Consider the following 18343-nt stretch of genomic DNA (forward strand, 5'->3'; position numbering starts at 1 on the left):
AAACTCAGGGTTATGCTCAACAAATAAGGGTTCCCTTATCTCTTCTTTATTTGAAGGCTGGTCTTCCTTCAATTCTTACTTGTCTAACTCCCACAGCACTGACAGTCTGTATCATCATCTAATTAAATGTTATTTTGGGCTAGGCGCAGTAATCCCAGTTCTTTGGGAGACTGAGGCAGGCAGATCACCTGAGGTCAGGAGTTCGAGACCAGGCTGGCCAACATAGTGAAACTCCATCTCTACTAAAAATATAAAAATTAACCAGTGGTGGCACGCAACTGTAGTCCCAACTACTTGGGAGGCTGAGGCACGAGAATCGTTTGAACCTGGGAGGCGGACGTCGTGGTGAGCTGAAATTGCACCACTGCACTCTAGCCTGGGCGACAGAGTGAGACTTTGTCTCAAAAACATAAAATAAATAAATAAATGTTATTTTTCAGTATGGACTATTATTTCATATATTTAATCTTATCTCCCCTAGACTGCATGCAGGTTTCCTGAGGGGGGCTGGCACCACATCTTAACAATACAAAACTGAACAGCAGCCCCTATATGGGAGAGCTCCTCACCACTGGACGTGTTCAAGCAGAAACTAAGATGCTGTGGATGAAATAACTTCCAAATCTGAGACCCATGGATCATAGTCCTTCGGTGCACTGCCCATTGCACTTAGTGTTGTGCTGGTTGTATGGTGGGACCTTAACATGTTTTAATTAATAATAACTTGGTTTAATAATTAAATAATAAAAATAAGCAAACAAAACTATTTTGGGGGCCAGGCACGGTGGCTCACGCCTGTAAGCCCAACACTTTGGGAGGCCAAGGCAAGCAGATCACCTGAGGTCAGGAGTCTGAGACCACTCCAGCCTAGGCAACAGAGTGGGACTCTGTCTCAAAAAAAAAAAAAGTATTCTGGGATAAAGCCCATCTAGAATCTGTAGACAGGTTACTTAGCTATTTCAAAGCAGTGTGTAAAGTGAAACAAGTTTAGGCTAGCATTATTTATCTCCTCTGGAGTGGGACTATGAATGACTTTATTTTTTCTTCCTACTCTTCTTTTTTTCAGACTTTGAGTAATGACCACACTTTATTTTTATAATAAAAAACTATAAAACTAATCCTTGTTAACAAGGAAAAATATTAAGCCTTTGATTCAGACAGATATGTGTTTGAAAGAAGGCATTTACTAGAAATGTGACCTCAGGCAAACCACATAAGCCTCCTGGCCCAATTTTTCCCATATTTAAAATAGGATAATAATTTTCTCAAAGGATCATTATAAGGATTAAATAAGATGATGTAGGTAGTGCCGAGGGTACATATATTTCCTTCGCATAATAATAAGACATCATACCCAGCACAATTTTTGGTCTGGGTGTTTGGGGCAGAGAAAACACAGGCATGTCAATAGAACATCCTGTTTCTTAGTCATCTCATTCAGGTGCAGTACCGTGAAAGTAGTAGCTTCCCTTGTGACCAGTACAAGGGAGAAATCAATAATAAGGCATCTCCAAGTGTCTGAATTTACAAACTCATAATAGATGAGATTAAATATCAGATGATATTTTAAAATTGGAAAGAAAAAAAGGGGCCAGGAACTTTAACACTATATTTAGAATAAAAGAAAGCTGTAGGCAAATAAATATTACTAAGATGTCTGAAGAAAGACCGTGAGAATAGATGAATATAGGAAGTTTGCATTGAGTATAGAAAAGGGAAGCCAGGAAGTACTGCCTTTATGCCTGTGAAGGTGAAATTGTGCCCTACCCAGCAGATTCAAGGGACATGGGTTCTTATGCCCTTGACAGGTACATTTCTACAGAAGAAATCAGACTAGTCAACTTTGATGATGCCAACTAATAAGACCATCCTACAAATCATTCCTCCACTCACCACCTCTCTGCTCTGACTCCATGTTCACCTGACATGAGGTGACAACCTTCAGATTATTATTTGCTTCCCATATAGATATTGTAAAGCAACAAAAGCACTAAGTGGCCAATTCAAATTCTTGAATGACTTGGCAGTCAAAATTTATTTTGTAAATTAATAAATTCACATCGACCAATCTCATGCAAATGTGATCAGTGTGAGTCAATTTCCTAAAACTTAATCAATTCCAGGTCTACTTGGGGCTAGGGGAGGGGCGGTAGTGGGGAGAGAAGCTATGGAGCTGCAGAGCCAAGGACTCAATAACGGATCATGGCTCTTCCTATAAACAGCTTCTTCCTAGTACCAATTCTATTTCAGTTCCCCTTAACATTTCTAGCTACCTATTTCACTGGCTAAATGCAACATTGATATATCCCACTGCCTTCACAGTAGCTGCTTCGCATACATATTAAAGTAAAACATTATTGGGAACAGGAAATAGATTTGTTGACGTAAAAAAAGACAGAACTTGAATAAGCAAAACAAAATCTGAGTATTTGGGTTCTTTACCCAAAAATGAAATTCCAGTTAGTTAACTGATATTGTATGTTCATTACAGCCATAATCTTTCTGATAACATTTCTCATCTCTTACTACTTCAACAAACAGCTTTACTTCAGATTTTAAACATAGTTGTAATGAGATAGATGTTTGGATCCCTAAGTTAAAAAAAACAAAACAAAAAAAACCCTGTATGGATTAGGGCCCTTCCTAGACTGTAAACTGGATGAGAAAATGGGATTATCATCACAACCATCTCAGTAATTAAATTTGGCTTTCATCAATCTTTTTCTGTATACTCACACATGATATGTGTGCACAGTACTGTCCTCTGGGCTATGCAGAAGTTTTACCTTAATCTCCCAAATGCAGAAATCCAGGTTCAGTTTCAGAGATCTTTCTCTCTCATCTTGATTTTTTAAGGAGGAAGCCATTTGGAGAGGAAGAACAGCCTCAACATTATGCCTCAGAATATGCAAATTCCACCTGAATTTCCTTTCAACTCACACTTCCCAAAGCTTGGTTAATTGCTTTTCTGAAGTATTCCCAGAAGCTGAATGTTGTCCTAATAATTCAATAAGTATTGCCTGAACAACATCTTAGCACTATGACAGGCACCATGGAGAAGAACAAAAAAGAGACACACCATTTACTTATTCTGTTAATATTTTTTGAGCAACCATTATATTCTAGGAGCTGTGCTTAAGTTCTTAATATCTCAAAATAAAAAAACACAGCCTCAGGCCTCAAGTTCAAGCAATTTAATCAGGGAGACAATTTACTATACAAAGAGATCAATGTTGTGACAGAGATAAGCAAGTAAATCCAACTAGCAATGCCAGAGGATTGCTCAGCAACAACCTCTGTGCTGAGTTTTAATAAGTAGAAGTTGGCCAGGTAAAAACGTGGAAAACAAAAAAAGAAGACATGTCTGCCCTGCAAGAACTTAGTTGAGACATGCCATAACTAACTAACATATGATTATCCCAAATATTTTCCCAGATAACAACAGGTGTGTGAAACTAAAACAGGAATACAGGAAGGGAAGCTCTGTGGTCCTCCTGAATACGCAAACTTTTAGAAATTTATTTACACATATTTAAAATTAAGCAGTATATTTAATGCATTTAGTATTAATGTATTTTCTGCCTTTATTATTTCAAAAAACCATATTATTCAAACTTCACATGCATCTTTAACATCAATGTTTTTTCCTTCAATAAAGCTATTTTTTTGAGTGAATTTTCTAGAAAAGACTGTCTACTTTTCTTTTTAAGATTTTAAAGTTAATAACAGCATTTTTCTGAATCTACATTGTCTCTGGGTATTTCATTTCAAACCATAAGAATCCAGTTGCATAATACTGGATTGGGTTTTTTTTTTTTTTCATTCATTCTGTTGTGTTTATTTGTGATCCCCATAATGTATGTGTGTGTTTCATATGCAATGTGAGTGATTAAAAAAAAATTTTTAATGTTAAGGCTTGTATACAATTACTTTCAACACTTCAAATTAGGAGATTATATTCCCAGGAACAATAACTAAAACTTTCTTAGATTTTTGGTTCCTCTTTTTTGTTTAATCAATTATGGCAGTTGATCTCTACAAAAAAATGATAGTGATTGAACTAGCAGATGGTGACACAGATTTATTCACCCTTTTTCATGAACTGACTATAAGCTCCCTGGAAGGCTAATAACAAGAAATGCTTTATAAGAAGTAAAATATAAAAAAGAATATCTCTTTTCTGAAGGTTAACTTCTGGAGGAAAATAATTTCATCTTGTATCTACGGTAGGTCACATGAAAGAGTTAAACAAATTTAAAGCTAAAAAAGACCAATAATTATAGTAATATCCAATATAGAATCTCAGCAGAATGGAAAATTACTGTGGGCTGGAGTGATCACAAAGATTTCTAGAAGAAGTACCATTTAAGCTCATCCTTAAAGGGTGTTACAGAACAGATGAAAGGCAAGGAAGGAAAGAATTCCAGGTAGAAAGTGGATGTAAACAAAGTTTACGCAAGAAACTGAGATAAGGTGAAAGAGAAATAGTAGTTAAGGGGTTGATCTGTTAAAACGAGAAGGTTTAAATTGGGAATCGATAGAAAAGATAAGATAGATTACAAAGGAACTGGAATACCCAGCTGAGGAGTTTAGACTTTGTAAATCTCGCAGTGGATAGGACAGTAGTTCTGAGCAAGTAGGTACTTGATTATTATGTCCTCAAGTTTCTAGCTGACCTCATCACCCACTAAAGATAAAGCATCAGACCTTGAAAACTTTCAAGAAGCAAATGAAGGCTGGGTGCAGTGGCTCACTCCTGTAATCCTACCGCATTGGGAGGCCTAGGCAAGAGGATCACTTGAATCCAGGAGTTCAAGATGAGCCTGGGAACCACTGTGAGACCCCGCCTCTACAAAAAATTTAAAAATTAGCTGGGTGTCATTGTACTCCCCTGTAGTCCCAGCTACTTGGCAAGTTGAGGCAGGAGGATCGTTTAAGCCCAAGATGTCAAGGTTGCAGTGAGCTACGATTGCACCATTGCTCTCCAGCCTGGGTGTCAGAGCAAGATTCTTTCTCAAAAAAAAAAAAAAAAAAAAAAAAGCAGCAGCAGCAGCAGCAGATGAAGGTATAATGCAGTGGTTCTACAAATGCCCAGCTAGAGGGATCTAATGGCAGCTATGTTGGTGAGGAATAGAGAGAAAGAAGGTGTTTATTACCAATATGAGAGTTATAAAAGGGAGTGCTCCTTTCAGTATTCACATTCAGAGTCCTGGAGGTCTCACTAGGGAATATAATTAGAATGGAAATCCTAGGTAATAGAATATGGGCATTTTTCAACTCTACAAAATATTGTCAAACTACTCTCTAAAGAACAGTACCAAATTATACTTCCACTCAAGTGCTATGAAGAGGTTTTCCCATCACTCTACATCCTTGCCTACACTTGGTATTTTCAGAGTTGTTATCTTCTGCCAATCTGATGGGTATAAAATGGTATCTTAGCTGGGCATGGTGGTATGCTTGCAGTCCCAGCTACAAGCTTGAGTCCAGGAGTTCAAGGCTACAGTGTGCTATGATGGTGCCTGTGAATGGCCACTGCTCTTTAGCCTAGACAACATACCTGAGACCTCATCTCTTTAAAAAAATATATGGGGCCAGGTGCAGTGGCTCATGCCTGTAAACCCAGCACTTTGGGAGGCAGAGGCGGGCGGATCACGAGGTCAAGAGATCGAGACCATCCTGGCTAACACAGTGAAACCTTGTCTGTACTAAAAACACAAAAACAAAATTAGCCAGGCATGGTGGCGGGCGCCTGTAATCCCAGCTACTCGGGAGGCTGAGGCGGGAGAATGGCGTGAACCTGGGAGGTGGAGCTTGCAGTGAGCAGAGATCGCACCACTGCACTCCAGCCTGGGTGACAGAGCGAGACTCCGTCTTACCAAAAAGATTAAAAAAAAAAAAAAAAAAAATATATATATATATATATATATATATATATAGAGAGAGAGAGAGAGAGAGAGATGGTATCTTGTTGTTGTTTGATCTTTATATCCTTATTAGTAAAAAGGAGTCTTCTTATGTATATGAGGCATTTGGATTTCCTTTTTTTGTGAATTGCTTAACCCTGGACTTTCCCCTATTTTTCTGCAAGGGTGTTTGTCTTTTTCTCATTCATTTTCTTGTTCTTTTAAGTAATAATGTTAACTAGCATTTATTGTGATTACTTGTATTCATATTATTCTCACAACAACCCTACCAAGTATGTACTATTCTTATCTTCCATTTACATATAAGGAAATTGTGGCACAGAGAAGTTAAGTAACCTGTTCCAAGTTATACTGCTAGTAAGTTGTAGAACTGGGATTCAAACCTAGCCAATCTGGCTCCATGCTCTTAATCACTTCATCTATAGGACAGTAACCCCTTTTCAGCAGTCATCCATGGAGAATTGGTTCTAGGACCTCCCTCAGATATCAAAATCTGCAGATACTGAAATCCACAAATGCTCAAGTGCCAGATACAAAATGGGGTAGTATTCACAAATGCTCAAGTCCCAGATACAAAATGGGGTAGTACAACGTATGTACATCCTCCCAGATCCTTTAAATAATCTCTAGATTACTTATAATTCCTAATACAATGCAAATGTTAGTAAATAGTTGTTATCTTGTTTAGGGAATAATGAAGTCTGTACATGTTCATTACAGATGCAATGTTTTTCTTCAGAATATTTTCCATCCGTCATGGGTTGAATCCACAGATGCAGAACCCACAATGCAGACAGCCAACTATATTTGCATTATATCATAATTTTGTCAGTATTATTACCTTTTTATTTTTATACAACTTATTTTGGCCTAACTTTCCATTTTATTTTTATATAATTTTATTTTTAACTTTCATTTTATTTGTATACAATTTTTTTAACTATTTGAAATGGAAATTTTCAAATATATACAAAAAGAGACAGAATAGTATAATTAGCCCCTATGTACCCATTACCCAGTTTCAGCCATTATCAACTCATAGCTAATTCTGTTTCATCTACATTCCACCCACTTCACCCTTCCTCTATTATGATGAAGTAAATCTCCTATATTTCTCTAAAAACATTTCAATATGTATCTCTAAAAGGCCTTTTTTTAAACATAACCACAACACTATTGTTACACCTAAAAAATAATGATTCTTTAGTAACATTTTTAATTAAGTAAAATTTTTTGAAAAAGAAACAAAATCCTTTCTTAAAGCTCTAACTGTAACTTTACCTTCTGCATTCCCCCAATAGTGTCATCTGGTTAATTTTGCTTTCTTCTTTCAGTACAAAGCCAGTATTAGTAAAACAACGCTCCCTATAATTAAAAAGGAAAACTGGGAGAAGGATACTTGTCAACTGAAAAGGCTGAGCCCAGAAGATAATACACCAACCAACCTCTTTCTTATCATTTCTAGGCCCCAGTGTTATCTGACTATTCACCTAAAATTGTAGAGACTCAAAGGGTTGTGGCAAGAATACTGGTATATAGCCAGGCGTGGTGGTGGGCGCCTGTAATCCCAGTTACTCGGGAGGCTGAGGCAGGAGAATAGCCGGAACCCAGGAGGCAGAGGTTGCAGTGAGCCGAGATCGCACCACTGAACTCCATCCTCAGCGACAGTCAGACTCCGTGTCAAAAAAAAAAAAAAAAAAAAGGACATTGGTATAGAGGCAAATTCTTCGTTAAACGGGATTCGCTAACAGTGTGGGCAGGAGCTTGGCAGCAGAAGCCATGATGGGGAGGAGGAAGGGATTTTCAAAAACGTTCCTTGTTGAAATAAGCCAGGTATTAGTAGTATGGATACTGAAAGCAGCTGGGAATAGGGAGTCCTGAGAGAAGAAATGGGCCAGAGAAGAAGGTCTTTGTCTGACATCAAAGAGTGATTGCTATTAGCCTGTTCCCATCCAGCTCCAAATCCTAGTCTACTTATCATTCTGAAAACATATTTGTCAGCTGACCCTTGTCATCTTGCTTCTGTGTTAACTATTTCTTGACAAAAGAAGTATTAACTATACTAGGTGAATGGAAAAGCAGATCATATATATTCTACTATCTAAACCCCACACTAGCAAGAAGCAGAATCAATTCCCATTTCTCTCCATCCTAAAAAGCAACAAAACCCACGGTGAAGTTTATGTCTATCCATAGCCTGGTCTCACTCTCATCAACAAGCCTTGGACTAATCAACAGAAGAGAGAAACTGGTTGGAACTCAAATTATTTTCTGAGGAGAGTTACTACTCTGACATATTAAAAACAAAACAACCACCAAAAAAAAAACAAGCAAAAAACAATTCAATTGGACTGCCAGCTGTCTCCTGTTTAGACAGGAGTTGGTGTGTGAACAGCAGCAGCTGCTCTTCTGACCCATGCCCTCCCAGCGCTCCCACTTTCAGCAGAGATGCTGTTGCCCTGCCTATCGGTTTCAGTATGCGTTACCCTCTCTGTCTCTCTGGCTGCTACTGTCCTCAAGCTTGTGAACAGCCTGTTAGGGAGGGGAGCAGCTCCCTGAAGACAGTTCCTTCAGAGACTAGTGAGAGTTGTGGCCTCTTGGCCTTAAGGACTTTCATTCTGAAGGAATGTCACACTTATCTGAGAAGTTACTTATCTGTCATATAGGATGGTGAGTCTGTGGTCCCTGTATCACATGATGGACACAAAACCTGGAAATATGCCAGGTGTCTGAGCTGAGACTCGGTCACTTAGTTTTTCAGCCTTGGCTATATGTAAGTAGTATAACTGTGTCTGCAGTGAAAAGGTAGAAGGAATAGATGGAGAGGTTGGCTACCCAGAAAATGCCACATGCCAATTTGAATCATACTGAACAGCAAAGGAATCATACTGCTGCCAACACAGTCACACTACAGATCATGGTCCAAAGGTTTGTCTTACCAATCTTTTCTTTAAGATTCTTCAGAGACTCATGCAGAACATTCCCTTGCCAGTGTGGAGATCCAGCCCCAAAGGTGCCATTGCTATCTACGGTCCATTATCTAGGATTGATTTTACTAGGAGTTCACTTTACATGCCAAATTTCTGAAAATCTCACACTCAGTTACAAGCATGTGTCCTATAATGTTATGATGACTACACAATTTCAATTTTAATGCCAGTTGTACAACAATCAGTTCCACAGTTGGTTTTACCCCCAACTACTCTATCTGTTCCAACATTTACAAGATAAAAGTTTACTTTGACATTCTTTTTTATCTGATGAAACCCAAATACTCATTGATATGGTTTCAACCTGTGCCCCTACCAAATCTCATGTTGAACTGTAATCCCTAATATTGGGAGTGGGGCCTGGTGGGAGATGACTGGATCATGAATCATGAAAGTGGATTTCTCATGAATGGTTTAGCAACATCCCCTTGCTGCTGTTCTCGTGAGGGTGGGTGGGTTTTCGTGAGATTTGGTCATTTAAAAGTGTGTGGCATATCCCGTCCACAACCTCGTGTTCCTGCTCTAGCCAAGTGACATACCTACTGCCCCTTTGCCTTCCACCAAGATTGTAAGTTTCCTGAGGCCTCTTCAGAAGCTGAGCAGATGTCAGCATCATGCTTTCTGTACAGCCTGCAGAACCGTATACCAATTAAACCTCTTTACTTTTGTAAATTACCCAGCCTCAGGTTATTTCTTTATAGCAATGTGAGAATAACTTAATACATTCATGTACCCCATATCCCAGTAGTTTCACTGCCGTCCTTCCTACCATAACACAACTATCACATTCCCCCACACACATACCCATTTTTATATGAGGCCCAAGAAACCTCTTGCCCATCCATAAAATAGACATTTTTCAACGGCCACTTTTTCTTCGAACTGTTGGGAGTCTCCAAACTCTAATAAAAGAGGGCATTAAGATGGGGCTGTCTGTGGGGAAAATTTATCCCCAAAGAAGAAATTTTAGGCACAGATTAGCTTAGAATTTGTATCTATCCTCAGCCTCATGCTGCTAGTGATAAGCAGGGCACCAGTAGGTGGACCATACCCCTGCTCTGCAAACATCAGAGCCCCTGTACAGTATCAGTGGCCCACATCTAGGCAAGGAAAGTGCCCTACCTCATTTTATACCTTTTGCACTTTGAGGTCCTAATGTTTTTATTTCTTCTGCTGCAGAGGCCAACATGCCAGTAAAAGTTCTTTAGCCATTGGTGAATTATAACTTTGATCATCTACACAATCACACGCCTACATGCCAGATGCTGTGCTACCCATGGTATTGCTGAGTCCTTATCTCAGTGTTCAGATCTCTGAATTCTCACTTGCTCCTTGACCTTTAAAACATTCACAGCAACTGCCATTACCACCACCAGCAGCAGCACCATCCATGCAATATATTCCTCAAAACAAAATCACATTAAAGCCCTAAATACGTCCAATCACACACAAAAAAACTTTTCTAGCCTTAAACCTTCAAATTGCCCTAACCTCCCTCTCTCTCTCTCGACTAATCCCCAGATAACTCTGTCCCTCTCCTCTAATCCTGGAATCAGGAACCAAAGAAGGATGAGCCCTCTCCACCTATACAAATACTGAATGAGGGTTGCCGTCAGAAATTTCCCCACGGGGACGGGATTGCATCAGCTCTAGTAAGAACATCACTCTCCTGTGGGGAAGAGCAAATACACTGACAATAGCCACCTGACCCCTTCCACATTCATTCCAGAGATTTATTCCAGAGATTCAGGCAGGCCCTTCCCATCGTCCCTTGTGCTACACTACAACTTCTTGTAGCAGGGAAGCTGGTAAACAGACCTGCCTGAGAGTAAGTACTATCTAGCATTGCACCTCGAGAGACAATCCCACCAGACAGCTTGAGCAATTATGCCGCTTGGCTACCCAGAATCAGGGATTCCCCAGAGACAAGTCTTGGTTTCAAGTATCAAGGGGCAGACTTAAATAGATTCTGCTTGCTGAGCTCTAGCAGACACTAACTCACATGGGGGTGAGTTTGAGAGGCACCAACATCCTCACTGCTCACTACACTCAGCTTTAATATGTTTGAGGGCCAAGATTCCAAACAGCAGTTTGATTCTCTCTTGAACATGCCCACCTACCTCTTCCAGACCCCATGATGGGGTGTGGCTTGCCTCCAGAGAAAGAGTGCCATCCTCTTCTGAGAAGGAAGTAGAGCTCTTTTCAGGTTCTGTATCTTTAGGCTGGATCCCGTGTATGTGTGGCCCATCACTGCCATAGCCAGAGGAGGAGGGCAAAATGCTCACAGTCACGCCGCTGATAGACAAATCACTCTGAGAAGTAAGCAGTCTGGAATCCTGGAGGGGCACTCGACCCACATGGGAAGGCTCCGTGCGTCTTTGGCCTCCAGGCTTGTCCAGTAGTGATGAAGAAACAGAACATTCTGCAATCCAGGAACCTGTCTGAGGGGCACCTGAAACACTCTTGGTTCCTTCCTCCATACTCCAGCCCTCTGAAAATTGTTCTTGATTTCCTGTATCAGTGGGGCAGTCTGTTCTAAGCGAAGCATAGCTCCGAAACCCAAGCTGAATATTTCCTTTCTCCACTGCAGTCTCTCCTTGCAAAGGCAGCAGCACAGCCCTGCTGCTGCAGGATGCTGTCCTAGGAAATTCCACCAGTTGGCTCACTGACTTCTCACAGTTCCTTTCTGCTGGGTTATCAAGCAGGTGAGCAATGACAGTCATCCCCTCTTCCAGGGAATCCCAGACCCCTCCAGCAACTGATGACTCATTCTCTAACAAAAGGTGGGCAGTCTGGACCTCCCCTTGGAATCTCTCCTTTACCTGTACTATCATCCCCTGATCGACTACCTGCGAGTTGGGGGCTGAGTCCCTAGGCAGCAAAATATCTGGGGGGGTATGCTCTATCCCTCCCACTCCGTCTTCCTTTTGGAGACTCACTGTTAACTTCGTTAGGGTTTCAGTCTCTTCAATGACTTCAGTTCCTTCCGAGGTTTCTTCCTGGTGAGATGCCTCTGGAGTAGGGATTTTCTTCCCTCTCCACCTTCTTTTGAACCGAACCCTTTTCTTAGGAGATATGGGAGCCTTCTCAGGAACAGCTATTGACTCTTTCGGCTCCTTAAAACAGCCCATTGAATTTCCCATTTCCTTCCTCTCCTAATCTCAGCAAAAACGCAGCTAAGCCAGTCCTGGGATACCACAGAAATCCCAACCTTGGCTTCATCGGATTCAATGTACATTTAAAAACATGCACTATGCCGGCAATCCCTCCAATTCTTTCTCCCTCCCTCCCCGCCTCTCTCTGTCTCTTCCAGCCGCTGCCGATTCAGACAGCCATCTTACAGGCTCAGAGCTGCAACAAGACAAATTCAAAGCATCTCACTGCAGTTCAGAAATCACTTGACCTAAAAGCAGACAGAAACCGGATTGGCTGCAGCTTCCTCTCTCCAAATATGAGGTAATTGGAGCACTGCCCTCAGTAACACAAACAGAAAGCAAAAAGGAGCTAGAAACCAGGGGAGGGGAAACTAGGCAGGGCCAGGAGGAGGAGGGAAAATGTAAGAGTAAATTAAAAAGCGAGGGAAAAAGAAGAGGCCGTGGCAGAAGGTAATGTGGAAGAAGGAAGAGGAGAATAGTATCAAAGAGGGAAAAAGCAAACCAGCTTAGCTGGTACTAACCAGCAAGGGAAGGGAAGGGAAGGGCCAGGCCAAGAAGAACCAAGGCTGGTGAAGCTGCAATTATGGCTCCCAAACTACAAAATGAAATAGATTTGAAGTGTTGCACCAAGATGCCCAAAAGAAAATATCAAGCAGATATACATATTCTGAATTTTTTCAGGTCAGAAAACAATAAAATTATTTTCATCAAATTATAACCTGAAGAAACCAGAGCCACCTTCTTACAGTTAAGAAAAGGAACACACACTTTAAAGATCTAGCCTTCTGGAGCATTTATTTCCCTCCTTTTTCCTATAAAAGAAAAGAAAGATCTGTTAAGTCTGCCAGCCAATGACACAGCCAGGAAAAATCTGGAAGTTGGTTTTGAGTACAGTATATGAGTGCTTAGTAAAAAGAATACCACTTCTAAATATAACAGGTGAACAGGGTCTCTGATGAACAATATTTGACATAAATGTTCAATAGTAATTATTGATGCTGCCACTGGTAATATCTAACATATTTTTTGCACTTGCTGTGTGCCAAGCACTGTGCAAAGTTATTTACATGGACTTTCTCATTTAATTCTTATAGTCACTATATGAGGTCAAAACTATTATTTTATATTTTATGGGTAAAGAAACTGAGGTTTGGCCAGGCACAGTGGCTCACGCCTATAATCCTAGCACTCTAGAAGGCCAAGGCAGGCGGATTGCCTGAGCTCAGGAGTTTAAAACCAGTCTAGGCAACATGGTGAAACTCCATCTCTACTAAAATACAAAAAATTAGCTAGGCACAGGGGCGTGCGCCCTTAGTCTCAGCTATTCAGGAGGCTAAGGCATGAGAATTGCTTGAATCGGGAGGTGGAGGTTGCAGTGAGCCAAGATCATATATTACTGCACTCCAGCCTGGCCAACAGAGCGAGACTGTCTCCAAAAAAGAAAAAAGAAACTAAGGTTTAAGAAAGTTGATTAATAGCCCAAGGTTACACAGATAGTAAGTGACAAAGCCAGAACATGAACTTCTGTTAACTTTAAGACTTTTAATTTCAACCCCAACTACTCTCTTCTAACTACTGCAGGAGTGGAAATCTGTACTCAGTTGCCAGTTGTGTAAAATAAGAAGTTCCCCCACTGTTCTGAATTGGTAATTAGACTGCATGGACCAAGAGCTCAATCAAAGAGATAACACTTGTTGCCATTTGGGAGTAAGAGAAGAAGCCGCTAAAAAGAGGCTCAGGTGGTTTTTACTCCCATTGCAGTAGGGCAGGAAGTCTGAATTTCAGATTGTAAAAGGTGGATTCAAAAATCACCTTATGATATCAGTGAACATTCCTCCACCCCAATTTTTTTTATTATAGTGTCTGCTATATGGGAAAAGGCTACAATCCAAAGGGCTGTGAATAGAGAATAAAATTATATACGTGTTTCTTTCCTATTGCAGTTATTTATTCTACACCAAAAGGATCCAGGCCACACAGCAGAAAGCAGCAGCCTGCCTGGTTCCATGCAAGCCATACAGACTTACACTAGCATAGCCTTAACTATCTTTCCTGGAGACCTAAAAAAAAAAAAAAAAAAAAAAAAAAAAGGAAGAGACCACAAAAGGAAAGCAACAAGAAGCCCTAAAGCAACAGCTTTTACACAATCCCTTCTAAGACCCTCCTGATGTCCCATCTGCCTCACAACTGCAGTAGGTGTTCCTCCCCTAAGACTTATCCTTAAGGCTGACTTCAAAACTGCAGCACCATCTTATGGCCATCACAAACTATAGCAAGAAATAAGCGAAGACAGCATGGGAAAGAAACTTAGGCTACTGCAAATCATTTAATTAACAAAGAATCTGACATTACAATATGAAGTTCTCTAGGCAGGTACCAGGCCTTCACTCCTCCAGTGAACAAACCTGGAACTATGGAAACTTTAAGCTGCACTTGAATTTTATGAATGATGTACAAGCAAACCAAAATCCTGAAACTGATCAACTTAGGGGCAAGAGAGATAGCTGTTTAATATGACTACTACTGCTGTAGAGTTTCTCTGAGAATTTACTTCAGGGAGTCTTTTTTTTTTTTTTTAATTTCTGCATATGTCAGACCAATCAGACCTTCCTTTCCTTCCGCTCCAGAGAAAAACTGGTCTAGGAAAGGAGCAGAGATTTCAGTAAGGTGGATCTAGGTTCAACTTTCCAGCTCATAAGCTAAGTAACTTAACTAGTTTATTAGATGGTTCAGTTTCCTTACTTGTAAAATGTGCATACTACAACCTACTTAATGGGATTGTAGACAAAGTTAATGAGATAATGTCCATAAAGTACTTGGCTCAGTACTTGACCTACAGTAAATTTCTTTTCTTCCAATTTATTACAGGAGCTAAAAGTTGTAAGACATCCCCAGCCCCCAGGGAGATCCTAAGATATAGATGGTCCCTGACTTAACATGGTCCAACTTATTTTTCGACTTTCCAATGGTGAGAGAAATCCATATGCATTCAGTAGAAACTGTACTTCAAGTACTCATAGAACCATTCTGTTTTTCACTTTCAGTACAGCATTCAATAAATTACATGAGCTAGTCAACACTTTACTATCAAACAGGCTTTGTGTTACATGATTTTGGCCAAATGCTCAATGGTAAGCTAATATAAGTGTTCACAGTACGTTTAAGATAGGCTAAACTATAGTTTTCAGTATGTGTATTAGATATATTTTCAACTAAGTTAACTCTGATTACAAGAACTTTCCCCAAGACCTTTTCTCTTCTACCCTGGTCTCTTAACACAAGACCCGCTGCCTTCTAGGAAAGCACACTTTGAGGCCTATACATTCTTTATGCCTTCTCCTTTGGCATTTTCTAGATAACTCTTTACTGCCCACAGGTCTCCCACAGAGACAGCCAGAGTGAAAGACTCCAAAGCAAAAGAACTCATTCATTCATTCCATAAACACAAGCGGTGCCTCAACTATATGCCAAGCACCAAGTGCCATGAAGTGCACAAAAATGTAAACCTCAAGTCTAGCCAGCTAAGACCTCCCTGTTTTTTGAAAATTTCAAAATGCCAGGCATACACTAGTATTTAACAAACATTTGAGGGTTGGAAAACTAGTTTTGTCAGATTCTGAGTACAAAGAATTTATAGTATCTTTTAGATGAACTATAAATCTTAACACATACCTTAAAACAAGCTTGGACAAAGCCAAAAGACGAGAAATCGTATCTGGGTGTGTAACCCAAAAAAGTCAGTTGGTCTCTGTGTTTCAGTTTCCTTATCTGAGAAATGGGCATAAGAAAACAGGCATTACAGCCTATTTATCTGGTCTACCTACTCCAAAGCTTTGAGAAGATCAAATCCATGAAATAATCCATTCACTTAATAAACATTTACTGACTGCCTATTCTATGCCAGGCAAAGAAAAGAACAAAAGAGACAAAAATCCCTGCCATTGTTAAGCTTACAATGGGCATCCAGGCAGCAAATAAACAAGTAAACATGTAATATGTCAAATAGTAGTAAACGTTACCCAATACAATACTGTAAGTCATACAGTACCTTTGAGAGCAATTTGGCAAAATATACGCAAATTGAAGGAAAGTATGTAACCCAGCAATTTCAGTCCAGTTATCAATCCCAAAACCCTCTTTGCTATATGCACAAGGATGCATATGCACAGATGTTCGCTGTGGCAATGAATGTTTTATTCACACAATTAAACAATATATTACAAATAATAGATGTGTTACACAGCTACAGGGGTCACTACTTACATTACATTAAATTAGTTAAAATGAACAAATCAGGCTGGGCACAGGGGCTCATGCCTGTAATCACAGCACTTTGGGAGACCAAGGCAGGTGGATCACCTGACGTCAGGAGTTTCAGACCAGCCTGGCCAAAATGGCAAAACCCTGTCTCTACTAAAAATACAAAAATTAGCTGGGTGTGGTGGCACATGCCTGTAATCCCACCTACTCAGGAGGCTAAGGCAGGAGAATCACCTGAACCTGGCAGGCAGACGTTGCAGTGAGCTGAGATCACGCCACTGCACTCCAGCCTGGACAACAACAGAAAAATTTTGTCTCAAGAAAAAAAAAAAAAAGAACAAACCAGGTCTCCCTTTATTAATACAGATAAACTTCAAAAACAAAGTTTAAGAAAAAAGGGGAAGGCCGGGCACAGTGGCTCACACCTGTAATCCCAGCACTTTGGGAGGCCAAGGCAGGTGGATCACGAGGTCAGAAGATCGAGATCCTGGCTAACACGGTGAAACCCCATCTCTACTGAAAATATAAAAAATTAGCCAGGCAAGTGGCGGGTGCCTGTAGTCCCAGCTACTTGGGAGACTGAGGCAGGAGAATGGCATGAACTCAGGAGGCGGAGCTTGCAGTGAGCTGAGATCACACCACTGCACTCCAGCCTGGGCGACAGAGTGAGACTCCGTCTCAAAAAAAAAAAAAAAAGAAAAAAGGATATACCAAAGATACTATGTGTGTCAAATATAAAGACATACAAGCAACAGTACATATTGTTTATGAATACCTCATCTGCTGTAAATGTACAAAAGCATGTATGGGAATGATACACATCAACTTCAGGATAATATTTACCTGAGGAGCAGAGAGGGCAAGAAAGTTGAATGTATCTGAGATGTTTTATTGCTTTAAAGAGGAAGAAAGAAAAAAAACCCTGAAGCAAATACAACAAAATTAACACCTGTTAAATTCTGAAGGCAACTAGTTACACACATAAGGATCTGTTATATACTCTTCCAAGTATTTGAGATTTTCAAAACTAAAAACTCAAATTAAAATTAAAAAGAACCTCTACCATTTAGCACATAAAAAAAAAGTGTTAAAGCATTTTAGAAACCATAAACCTCTGCATTAAGTTATCGATATTACCAGCCTCATCAGCAGTTGCAAATCTTTAATCTGGATCCAGCCTCTCCCTTCTCCTTCAACTGAATATTCCCGTGAGGTGAAAACTACCACCCATGTCTACATGTACATCATTATTCTACTTCATTAACACCAGTAACAGAGACGGACTGTAATAACAATGTTGCTGATTCCCTAACATGTAGCAGTTCTACTATTAATTTCCATTTGGCTTTACACAGCACACGTTCTTGGTGAGAACAGCCAATAGATGTTCAATTACAAAAGACTAGAAAACTACAATGACAGATAAACTAGCAAGAGACATACCATGCCAAATCTGATGCAAGACAAGGCCGGGGGTGTGGGGTGGGGGCACTCCACATGATCCTTCATCAGTCAATCAAAAGCTTTACAAGCAGAGACCCTTTCCCCACACACTGGAACACTTAGCTAATATAGGCAAAAACCAAGCCCTCAGGACGGCAAAGGAAAGGAATTCATAGTTAAAACTGAGAAAATATTCTGGGAGTAGTGCTCCCACCTACAAGAAGACAAATAAATAGGCATTTGGCTGTGCTGAAATAACAGAGAAGCAGGTAGCCAATATGCATGCAGAAGACAGACTAGGCCAAAGCTGCTATTACCTTTCTGTAAAATTGGTAACAGGAAAAAGAACAGTGGACTCTGTCAAAAGCCCTGGAAATTATAAAGTCAATTAATAATTATAATAAGTTGTTACTGGTAACTGCTGCCCACTGTTGAGTTCATACTGTGTCCCATCATCCTAACCCATACCTCTCTCATTCTCTAAACCTCTGTCAAGTTATTTTATGGTCTGTCTGTCTGTTCCCACTCTCCTAAATAATAAAGGTTCAACTAGATAGTCCACATATAG

At 40.1% G+C, this 18343-nt stretch overlaps 1 protein-coding gene across 17 annotated transcripts in view; it reads right to left on the reverse strand.

Moving 5' to 3' along the window:
* MACF1 (microtubule actin crosslinking factor 1) overlaps positions 1–18343 on the reverse strand; it is a 404957-nt gene that overhangs the window by 209553 nt on the left and 177061 nt on the right. For 4 of the 17 annotated variants that reach the window (XM_073007446.1, XM_073007445.1, XM_073007447.1 and 1 more), the window contains exon 1: positions 11038–12161. The exons of 10 other annotated variants lie outside the window; for them this stretch is intronic. In XM_073007446.1, the coding sequence (XP_072863547.1) occupies positions 11038–12060 (1023 nt within the window). In that variant the 5' untranslated portion in view covers positions 12061–12161. Of the gene's footprint in view, positions 1–11037; positions 12162–18343 lie in introns of those variants that run through there. 3 more of the 17 variants (XM_073007454.1, XM_073007453.1, XM_073007448.1) reach the window with 2 other exon arrangements.

Source organism: Chlorocebus sabaeus, chromosome 20 (assembly GCF_047675955.1).
Source record: "Chlorocebus sabaeus isolate Y175 chromosome 20, mChlSab1.0.hap1, whole genome shotgun sequence".
NCBI classification, from domain to species: Eukaryota; Metazoa; Chordata; class Mammalia; order Primates; family Cercopithecidae; genus Chlorocebus; species Chlorocebus sabaeus.